This window comes from Eublepharis macularius, chromosome 18 (assembly GCF_028583425.1).
Source record: "Eublepharis macularius isolate TG4126 chromosome 18, MPM_Emac_v1.0, whole genome shotgun sequence".
In the NCBI taxonomy this organism is placed as follows: domain Eukaryota; kingdom Metazoa; phylum Chordata; class Lepidosauria; order Squamata; family Eublepharidae; genus Eublepharis; species Eublepharis macularius.
This window is the reverse complement of record NC_072807.1, coordinates 2,126,609-2,137,993: the sequence shown is the minus strand read 5'-3', so window position 1 is coordinate 2,137,993 and position 11,385 is coordinate 2,126,609. Positions and strand designations below refer to the sequence as shown.

General features: G+C 52.9%; 1 protein-coding gene across 1 annotated transcript; it reads left to right on the top strand.

Moving 5' to 3' along the window:
* Window positions 1-1,707: 1,707 nt before the first annotated feature.
* PIANP (PILR alpha associated neural protein) lies at window positions 1,708-10,928 on the top strand. Its single transcript, XM_055003010.1, has 5 exons — window positions 1,708-1,724; window positions 3,998-4,569; window positions 5,104-5,185; window positions 6,957-7,187; window positions 10,907-10,928. Exons 1-5 carry the CDS (start codon window positions 1,708-1,710, stop codon window positions 10,926-10,928), a joined length of 924 nt encoding a protein of 307 aa, XP_054858985.1.
* The last annotated feature ends 457 nt before the right edge of the window (window positions 10,929-11,385 follow it).

Sequence of the window (11,385 nt, the reverse complement as noted above, 5' to 3'; positions counted from 1 at the left end):
TCAGATTTACCAGAATATAAAGTGGGGAGTGAGGGGTTTTTTCCCCGTGTCGGAGACAAAAATATGCTCTCTCTGCATTTTTGTCATTTTGTGAATGCAGCCATCTGTTCCAGTTTACTTTTCAAACTGTCAGTTCATTGCACTCCCTCCTCTTTTTTCTCCTTTTCTCTTTCTCAGGTGTACATGCACAGCACGCACACACAACACATGCACACAAAAGCTGGAGGTGGGGGACTCTCCCACCAGAGAAAATTGTCAGATCATGAAAAAGTGTGCTCCTGTTAGCTCTGGTTGCTGATGTCTGTCTGGCAGGTCTGGGGAAAAAGGCAGCGAAAAGTTAACACATTGATTCCCACCCCCACCCCCCCACCCCAAGATTTCCATTTGCTGAAAAAGTCGTGTTAGCCATGCCATTGTCTGGCACCTTAAAACTCCTGTACCCCCAGGGTAAGACGCAGATTATCTCCAGCCCGTGGCAGGGCCAGCTGCAATGAATCATAGGTTCGGAAGAGCTCTCTAGGGTCATCTAGTCAAACCCCCTACACAATGTAGGAAATTCACAACTACCCCCCCTCCCCACACCCTCAATGACCCCTGCTCCATGCCTGGAAGATGGCAAAACACCTCCAGGATCCCCAGCCAAAGTGGCCTGGGGAAAATGGCTACGTGACCCAAGGTGGCGATCAGCCTTACCCTGGGCGTGTAAGAAGGGGCCACGAGAACTAAGCACTGGTGTAACCCTGAGCCAGACCTGGTGCATCACTGAGATGCAAACTCTGCATCCTTGATGGAAGATTTGGGGTTCAGGGAGCAAAGTCAGGGCTCGGCTGTATGACGATGGGAAGCCTTCGTTGACCAAATTCAGGCCTAGTCGCACAATATCAATCCTACCCTATTGGCTGTTTTAAAAAAACCCTCTGCATGTATATTTGTATCAAAAGTGACTTTGTATATGCTAGAGAGGGGGCAGTAGGACATACAGAGGAGCTGATGGGCAGTAAGAGAGAAGGGGCAGCCATGAAGAGGGCAAGGGGTGTGTGTGGAGCTTTAGTTTTAGCCAACTGGAAATACTAAATATTTTATGGGCACATTCCCTCCCCCGCACCTGAATTCTTTAATAGCCTCGCTCTTTTCCTGCCGATTCCTTCCCTTTCGCTATCTCCTGTGTTGATCATTCTAATTTTATTCCTGTTCTTTCTTCCTTCCCCCTTGCCTCCACGCTCAGCGAAAATGGGTCTTCGTATTAAATGGATTCCACGCTCCTTGCTATAAATAAATACAGGGATTAAAATCCCATTTGTTTTAGTGATAAGATATCAGAGGCACCAAATATTCCCCCCTTAAGGGTCCCTGGAGGAGCAGCGTATGCACTCTTTTGAGAGGGGCTGTTATGCACACACTTTTTATGTTTTTCTCATTGCCCAGAGTAAATGGGTATGCAAGTTTGTGGATGCACATGTACCCGGGGCATAGGCCTGTGTGTGAGCAAGTCTGCATGCTTCCTGGGTTTATAGCGTACGCTGTGTTAGGAAGTCAGTAGAAAGGAAAAGAAGTCAGCGAGCTCGGACTGGCGTACGTTAGCTGTGCATTCTGAGGGGAAATGTTTTACAGAGCATGTAATTAACCTCTCTAACTTTTTTGTTCCTGGTTTTAGTGAGGAATATGACACGGATTTGCTGCTGAGCAGAGAAGCGGCTGCCTTTTGATATGGAGACGAGGAGCTGGTAGGTTCATCACACGGCTGCTTTCGGAAGCGTGTCAGGAAACAGAGGAAGGCAACAGGGTTGGCTGTGCCTTCTCAGTTGCCTTCTAGGCCCCAGTCCTGGGAGATGGAAAGAGGACTGGGTGTGCGTCCAGCAACTACGACAAGCGAAGCAAGGGGGTGAGGAAAGAGGCGCAGTAGGCAGGGAGAGTGAGTCATCCAGGGGCAGCGGAGGGTGGCAGGGGCAGCTCATCTGGGCCCAAGGGGCTACCACTCACGGTGTCCGGCGACGCCGGCCTTTTGTCCACCCCCCCCCACCAGCCCTGCAGCAGCAGCAGGCACCCCCTTCAGGCCCTGCAGCCCAGCCTCTGGCAGCGCCTCAGTTGCAGGGGCCCCTCCAGGCCTCCAGGCCCCTCTCACCCATAGGCCAGTCGCAGCCGACGCCCAGGCACCACTCTGGGGAACAGCCTGCAGCCACCCAGCAGACTCACCTGTCTCCTGCAGTTGCCCAGGTGGCTCCACTTCATCCAGGCCCACAGGAGATTGTGCCATCAGCACAAGCCAGGCAGGCGCAGGCCCCAAGATGCCAAGGGAGCCACTGGGGAGGGTTCAGAAGCAGCAGGGGTCAGCCAGGCAGAGAGCAGACCAAGTGCCCCACCCCAGGCGGGGATGGAGTGGGTGGGGCCAGGAGACTGCAGAGTCTACCCAGCCCTCCTATCAGATAGGCTGGCAGCAGGGCCAGTCAGGGAGACGGGGTGGCGATTGGGGGCAGAGCCAGGGAGGTGGGGCCAGGGGAGGCCTTTAAATTCAGGTTCCTGTGAAGGCCGAGGAGCGTTTTGCAGGGAGAGACAGCTGGAGCGTGCTGCTACTCCCAGGGCAGGAGAAGGGACCAGGTGGTGCAGCCCCCTTCCCTGCCCATCTGAGGCCGGAGGACACCTGCCTGGAGAGATGGTAGGATGGCAGGCCGTCAGGAGAGGGCGCCAGTGAGGGAGGATCCTCACGCACGGAGAGGCATGGGGCAGGCTGGACAGGTGGGAGGGACCCCCCCCCAGAGTCATGGGTTGATGGAACTGGAGTAGTTTCTTCAAGCTCCCTGAGACTGACACCCCACAGGGGTGTGGCTGGGATTAACTCCTGGAAGAAGGAGGAAGGGGCTCTGCTGTTCCGTCTCCGGGGCTGGCCAACCACGGCTTTGGGGCTTTTCTTGGGCTTGCCAACTTCCGGGTGAGTCCTGGAGAGCTTTATAATTGCCATTGATCTCTAGACTGTAGAGGTGGCTCGCCATTCCCCCAGTGGGGGTGAGGCACCCCTCGCCTCCAGCCTCTTCCCCCCACGGCCTCTTACCTGGCTGGCAGGGGAAGAAACGTGCGGGGATGCCATGCTGGGGGCGAAGCATGCTCCCACATGCTCCGGAGCCCCCCCCCGCACATGCCCATGTCGGGCTGGGAGTGATGTCATTTTTCTAGCTGAGTTTTGATGTCATCTCCTCTGTCCTAGTTCTCCCTCAGGTCCTCCTTTGGTCTCTCGCCGGCCCTTTTCACACTGCTTACCTGCTGTCGGAACGTCGTGAAATATCGTGCAAAAACCGCGGAAGAGAGTGTCTTCTTGCGAGAATTTTGCGCGATGGCACGCAAAACTCTCGCGAGAAGACGCTATCTTCCACGTTTTTTGTGCGATATTTCGCGACGTTCTGGCAGCAGGTAAGCAGTGTGAAAAGGGCCAGTCTCTCTCTCTCTCTCTCTGTCTCCCATTCCTGCTCTGCCCCATTGACGTTCTCTCTGGTTCGCCTCACTTTCTCTGTATCCTGTGTTATCAGAATGGACACCACAGAACATTCCTCTGGAAACTTTAGTGCAAGTCCGGTGGAAATGAAGAGGACAGCTGTGAGGTGTAGTGGTTAGAGCATTGGACTAGGAATGGAGAGGCTTGGGTTTGAATCTCTGTCTGCCGTGGGCGTCTGCTGGGTCACTCCCTCTCAACCTCACAGGGTTGTGAGAAGGAAAGAACAAAGGAGGAAGGCCCACGTATTCTGCTCCGAGCATCTTGGAGAAGGGTGGGATAAAATACACCGGGCGCGTCCTCCCAAAGAGCACAATCGCAGAGCACAATCACACCCTTGCACTGCTTCTATGCAACTGAACGGGAGACGTTCCAAGAATTGCATCAGTCTGTCTGCAGCCCTTAATGTCAACCCAAACCTACCAGCTTAGTCTTCCAGTTTCTCCCAACAACACTCTCCAAACTAGTAATGCCCATCTCTCATTCTCTGTTATGTCTTCTCTTTCTCTCCCACAGTACGGGGATGCCCCCTTTGGTCTGCTGCTTCCATTTGTTGCGGATGTGGCCCTTCCTACTTCTAGCTTCAGCAGTACCACCACACAGTGCTTGGTCTCTTCGCCCCCAGGGTCTGTTGGCAGCACGACCACTCTGCAACCTTCGCAGGCCCTCTGTGCCCAGATCTGTTTGCCTCTGGGGCAAGGCTCCACCCCCAGAGAGAGGATCTCGTGCCCTCTCACTACGCCAGAGGTCCCCAATTCCCAAAGGGGCTGAACGACGTGGCACGATGCGGCTCAGGCGCCAAGCCCAGGGGAGTCGGCCGGCCACACCTTCGGGGTTCGAGGATGTCCAGTCCTCCTCACAATACCCCTGGGCCATAGTCTGGGGTCCCACAATATCGGTTGAGGATGGAGGGGACCCCAACTCAGCCAATCCAGGACTCCTGCCGCCACTGGGTTACACTTTTGTTTCATCCAGTGGAATGGTGACGGCACAACCGAATTCTCACTCGCTGCGGCACAACAAAGGGTTTAACTTGCACCAAACGCCAGCCACGCTCCCACCCTTCCTCTTTGGGCCCCGGGGAGAAGGTAACGCCTTTCTGTTTTTCTCTGTTCCTTTGGAAGAGAGGGTTGCCGATGCTCGTTTTCCCAGTGGAGCTCGTGGGTACCTTTTAACAGCTTGAGTAACAAACCCTAACCTGGCAGGAGAAGCTTTTTCTGGGAACTGCCCCTGGATGTGCTGCCTGCTGGATTTCACATGCAGGATTCCTGCCTGGGCAAACCGCAGCAGGAGCATCCGGCCTTACTCTGTTTCATCCTGAGATGGTCAGCAGCTTCCGGGGCCAGTCGTGGAACTAAAGCCACACAGTGAGCAGGGCACCATTGCTCTGATCCCAGGGGGCGGCTCACTTGCAGGCACGGGGGGCCTGGCACTGGGAGGGAGGTCCTTTGCTGGGTCTGCATTGCTGCCCACCGGGTCTCTGCCAAGCCCTCCCGGGGCTGCCCCAGGCGTTGGCTTGGACCCACCTGGCAGCGGGAGGTGAGGGGGCACCTAGCTTGGGATGACGCAGCAACGCAAACCCACTTGGAGGCCGTTCTCATCGACTCTTCTGTGCCTTCCAGGGGTGGACCCTCAGCTGTATGTCACCATTACGATCTCTGTCATTATCGCCCTAGTTGCCATGGCGATAATACTCAAATTCTGGTGAGTAGATTTTAGGGATGTGCCAAGGATCATTGCATGTTGTCTTTGATATCAGGAGCATGTAGTCGGGTGGAGGGATAGCGCTGGGAGCCTGTCATAAGGGAAGATCCCAAATGTGAATGCCCTCCTAGTCTCGGGATAGCCAACTTCTGTGCTCCAGGAGCCGTAAATGTGAGTTTTGTTGCACAAAGACACCTCCTCACAAGTGGCCAGGCTCCCTAAATAAAGTTGCCATCAGGGGCTTCCGAGATTATGTACCACCATGTGCTCAAGTGTAGCCCATGGTCACATGGCTGAAAATGGTCACATGGCTGGTGGCCCCGCCCCCTGATCTCCAGACAGAGGGGAGTTGAGATTGCCCTCCACACTGCCAAGCAGCGCGGAGGGCAATCTCAACTCCCCTCTGCCTGGAGATCAGGGGGCGGGGCCACCAGCCATGTGACCGTTTTCTCCGAGGGCAACCCACTGAGTTCCACCACCTCTTTTCCCAGAGAAAAAGCCCTGAGTGTAGCCATTCTTATAACTATATGAAGTATGAAGCTGCCTTCTTCTGAGTTAGCCCCTTGGCCTATCAAGATCAGGACTGCCTGCTCAGATTGGTGGTGGCCCTCCACGGTCTCTGGCAGAGGTCTTCCATATCACCTGCTACCTGATCCTTTTAACTGGCTCGAAACTGCCACCTTCTGTGTGTCAAGCAGATGCTCTGCCAGTGTGCCACACCCTCTTCCCATGGGCCGCGTGGAACGCAGGGCCACAACTACTCAGCTTTAAGACTAAATCAATAGGAGCCTGGGACAACCCCACAACTATATTCTCCTCAGTGTTGTAATAAGGGAAGTTGCTACACATGGAGGGGTGATCTTTGATATTAAAGCTGAAAATAAGTGTAGGGTAAGAGAAGCCCCATGCAGGGTCAGTTCCATGGTCCACCTGGCCTAGCCTGCTGCTTCCAGCAGTGGCCAGTCGGGTACCACAGGGAAGTCCACAGGCAGAGGTCCCAGTGGCAAAAGCCCTCATTTCCTGCCAGCTTCCCAGAACCGTTTGGATGTTATAGCTAGTGAGAGATCTGTCCTCTCTAAAACTGTCCAAGCCCCTTTAAACCCCATCTGTGCAAGTTTCATGACTACCCAGTGTGTGAAGCAGAACTTCTGTTTTGAATCTACCCCCCCCCCCCCGTCAGTTTCACATAAGTAAGGTTGCTGGTTCTGGGTTGGGAAATTCCTGGAGATTTGGGAGGTGGAGCCTGGAATTTGGGGTGGGGAGGGGCCTCAGTGGGGTATGATGCAATTGAGTCCACCCTCCAAAGCAGCTGTTTTTTCCAGGGGAACTGATCTATGTAGTCTGGGAGAACTCGGGGACCCACCTGGAGGGTGGCAACCCAGTGTGACCTTGAGTTCCAGGATTATGGGGATAGTAGAACATTTTCTTTCTGCCCATGTTCTCTACCCATGCATAATTTTGGAGCCCTCTGTTACGTCCTCCCTCAGCCATCCCCCCCCCCCATATTTGCCTCGTAAAGTTCCATGGTTTCACCTCAGCATGGAGTCCAGGCTCTCTCTTGACTCTGTGCATGAAAATCACATCTTTCCAGCGGCTAAAACTGTAGTTTGTGTGCCAGGAAGACAGCGGACAAGTCACCTGGAGGAAAGATGTCTGGATTCCCCCCCCCCCCCAGAGCTAAACAGTGAATGCACGGCAGATGGTGCTCCACGTGGAAAGGCCTCGCCTGCCCCGAGAGCGACTCCTTTCCCCCTTTCTATTCTCCCTGCAGCTGGGACCGGAACCAGAAGCGGCGGCGCCACTCAAGCCAGCAAAGTGGGCCACAGCAGCAGCAGGGGAGTCAACAGCCGCTGACCGATCTGTCGCCTGCCGCGTTCAGCATCCTCGGGCCCTGTGGGGACTCGCAGACCCCCCCGCCAGAGATGACTGAGGCAGGGCAAGTCCTGGAGGGCCTGGACAAGCTCGAGGGGATGGGGAAGACCAGTGCCTTCCAGCTTAACAGGTAAGCATTCGAAATATGTAGGTGGAAACAGGACCAGCTCGGTTGTGGTCAGGCAAGGATAAGGAGATGAACAACAGCCCAGAGGAAGCCGGGGGCGGGGAGGCTCAACCGTGTAACCGGCTTGCAACTGGAGCTCCTTAGCAATTTAAATCCACTGGCGCGGCATCCCTGGTTTTCTAAGCTCAACTGCTCTGCATTTATTGCGTGCAACCCCAGGAGCCGTTGGCAGGGATGCTGCTGCCCTTGCAGGAAAATCACCTTTCCCCAGCACGAAATAACTTCTCTCTTTTGTAGGTAGGAAGATGCAATTTTTCACCCATTCAATTTTATTTTTATTTAACTTATTATTAGACTTTTAGTCTGCTCTCCCTGCAAGTGGGCTCAGAGTGGAGTACAACATAATAGTATAACATAAGAATAAAAACCATGGTAGCAGTTACAATTATATTAAACGTCCGTACAGCACACACAGTGCACCCCCATTCTCTAAATATCAGGCCCCGTGGGGCAGGGTGGCCAGCCGCCTGATGGCAGCCTAAATCGGGAGGGAACATGTCCCCCCCCCCCACACACACACACACATACACTGGTGAGAGGCCAGTTGGAGAACCTGCTTGACTCGATCCCCAGAGGCCTGGCGGAACAACACTTGGTCGTGCTGGGTTCGGGTCTCTAAAGACAGGGGGGTGCCAGGGCTGAAAAGGCCCTGGCCCTGGTGGAGGCAAGGCGGCTCTCCTTGGGGCCAGGGATCAGCAGCAGCAGTTTTCCTGCCGACCGGAGCATTCTCCAGGGAACAGAGGGTGGGAGGCAGTCCTGCAGGTATGCTGGTCCCAGCCCACTAAGGGCCTTAAAGGCTGACAACACCTCGAACCTGATCCAGAATCCCACTGGAAACCGATTCAGCTGGCGTAGAGAGGGGTAATGTGCATCCAGAACGGCGTCCCAGTGCTGCTGCATTTTGAGCCCGCTGCGGCTTTCAGATCAGGCCCAGGGGCAGGCCAGCGTAGAGCGAGTGAAAGTAATCCAGCCTGGAGGGACTGTTGCGTGGATCACAGGATGGCATTACTGTGATGGGACGTGTGTGTATGTGTCACAGGGCCCTGCCTGATTTTAGGTGATGTGACTGTCGATGAGGGCAACAATATTTCAAGGCCTGTGGCTCTGGAAGCTGGCTTCTTGTTTTTGATACTTTAGAAGTAAGCAATCTGACAAGGGCCCCGGAAGCGAAGGAAGAGCTTCCATTAGTGGCTGTGCGCCTTGCTCCAGCCTCATTTTAGCTGGAAGCATGTCTGCATCCACATACGTTAGCACAAGAATCATTAAAAAAAAAATCCAGTGCATACGCATGGGGGGGGCGGGGGGGGGGAATAAGCCTTGATCCAAGGTAGTAATCAAACCGGACTTTGTCAGGATGGAGGTGCCCTGGAGAGAGAGAGAGAAGGCATTCAGCCTTCAAACAACTAATTTAAAAAATCCCTAGACAAAAATGATGTGGCCAATTATCGCCCAGTCTCTAACCTGCCCTTTCTGGGCAAAGTGATTGAGAGAGCAGTAGCTGACCAACTCCAGACCTTCTTGGATAACTCTAGCGCTCTGGACCCTTTCCCGTCTGGATTCAGACCAGGGCATGGGACAGAGACACCTCTAGCAGCGTTAGTGGATGATCCTCGTCTGAATATAGACAAAGGCCACGCCTCCTCTTCATTGCTCCTCCTGGATCTGTCTGCAGCCTTTGACACAGGTCGAATCCACATTCACCCCCATTACCCGCATGTTTATCAGATATCTTCCGTTTGCCTCCAATCCGCGATTTTTTCCTCTTCGTTCACATTCCTGCTTCCAATCCGTCTTTCTCGCGCGTCCCTCCGGTCACACGGCCGCTCGAAAACCGCTTTTTTGGGCGGGACCTTTTTTCCCGCCCATTTTTTTTTTTGAGCGCACTTTTCCGTTATTTCGATCTTGCCTTATAAAGAAACATCATTGAAGATAATGGTGCCTCTCTTTCCCCCACTGACAGCACTGATGGCTCTCTCCCGTTTCTTTTTTGGAAATTTGGAAGCATGTGGGAAGCTTTCGTGGGCATTTCCTATGCAGGACAGTTCAGTGCCTGAATGTTACTGAAGTTTCACTTCCTTGGAGTGTCATTATTTTGATATTTCATAATTTCGATATTACAGTAATATAAAATTAAAAAAATAAAAAACAGTTAAAAAGGAAGTTTCGCGAGTCCGTTCTGAGGGTGGATTCACCCCAAAATGATTTTTCAAACTACCAGATTTGATTCAGAAACAGCATAATCAATAAATCCAATGCTATGAAGTCAAAAACAGTCTTTTGCAGACTATGGAGCACTTGCAAGTTGAATCAGCCAATAGGAACTCTCGGAACGGCCGGAGAGACAGGAAGGGGGGTGGTTTTTTAAAAACTGGGCTGATCCAGTCGGAGGCAGCCCTGTGTGTTATGTACGTGCCAAAAGTAAAGCCAAAGGCAAAATGTCATGAAATGGGGCGTGGGATATTGGTAGGGGGAATCTTTCTTTTTTAAAAGGCGAGGGTTGTGCTCCCACACTTGCGTGGAACAGCAGGGAATCTCTCAACCTCTAAGTCTTCAAATACAAGGATAAAGCTCACAAAGGCTCAGAGGAGGAAGGAGGGATTTTATCCCTCATTGCCAGCTGGTGCCTGTGATTGCAGACGGTGGTCACAGGTTCCAGCGTGATGCTATCTGGGTGAAGATTTGCATTTTCCTAAGTTCAAGATAATATACAGTGCAGCTGATGCTGGGGGAACGTGACGCTCTTGTAACAGAAACATCACTTCTGGAGGAGTCTGGAGGGATGGGTCAGCTGGACGGCTACAGCACTGAACATCAAAGCTGCAGGTGTTAATCTGTTTTAATCAGCAGGTGAATCAACTCAGTCTGCAGTCCTGCCTAGAGATAGTCTGTTCACATCCCATTGGCTTCACGAGGATTTAAACAACCTAGCTATATGCAGGATTGCAGCTCCAGCTGAGTTTCTTATTTGGGAGGAAGCAAGTCTTACTTGGCAGAACGGTGAGTTTAGGGGTGTCGCTTGCACATGCTTTGGGGTGATTGTGGTTCCAGTGTGTTATGGCACTTGGAAAGTAGAAAGTATTGAAACAACCCGTCTTTTATGAATGAATGATCCTTTTTTGCTTCAGTTTGAAGTTCTCAGGGTTTTTCAGTGTGTCTAAAGTTCACCAGTATTGACATGTTGATAATCTGCATGTTTATTTTAATGTAATTAATCATTTCAAGGGAAGTTTATCTGTCCACTACAAATCATTTAATTGGCCGACGTTGCTCTAGGACGTAAAAGGGTGTTTTGTTTGGGAGCCCGTCCTCCTGCAAGGAGCCTTTCTCCAGCCAAAGGAGTCGTCCACCAACTCAAGTTGATCCTCCTCCTCCAATGGAAGAGTCCTTTACATGGAAGAAAGGCTCCTTAGATTGGAGGAAGGCTTCAAATGGGCCAAAAAGTTAAGGTGGGAAAAGAAAGAACGAGTTCAGTGGAGTGGCAGGATCCGGTTGGATCCACTCCACTCTCTTGCCTGGAGGACTTCTGGAGTCTCAAGCGTGGTGCTTCCCAGGCTGTGCGCTTCCTGCCAGAAGTCCTGATGAACGAGCTTCAGTTTCATCTCAGAACGCAGGTCTACTTTTCACCTCTCTCTCCCCGCTCCCTGCTTTCGTTCTTTCCCCAGGATCCCACTGGTGAACCTGTAGCAGCACTGGATGCAGCTGGCCCGGCTCCATTGCAGAGCGACCAAGCGCCAAGTCTCTGGGGATGACCCCAGGAACCACAGCCCTGTCTTTGCCCTGGTTATCCTGTGCACATGGCACTGCCACTCCGTCCTGACACGGCAAAAGTATTGTAGATCCCTTTGTGTCTTGACCTTCCATCGCCATTGCAGACCCAGCCGAACTGAGGTTGTGGTCAGGTACCTGCTGGGTTGAGCTTCACAGCTGCCCCTTGCCCCAGGGGAGAGATCCAGGAACAACCTCATGCAAGCAGAGGGCCAAAAGACAGGGTGAGGGGAGAAGAGAGGGCAGGGTTGTGAGAGTGTGAAGTTCTCCCTAAGCACCTACACACCCACCCACACACTTGGTCCTGGGAGAAAGAGACAGGGTGCTCTGTGTCTCTGTGTTCACCCCGCCCTTTCCTGCATCGTGTGGTTTGAAG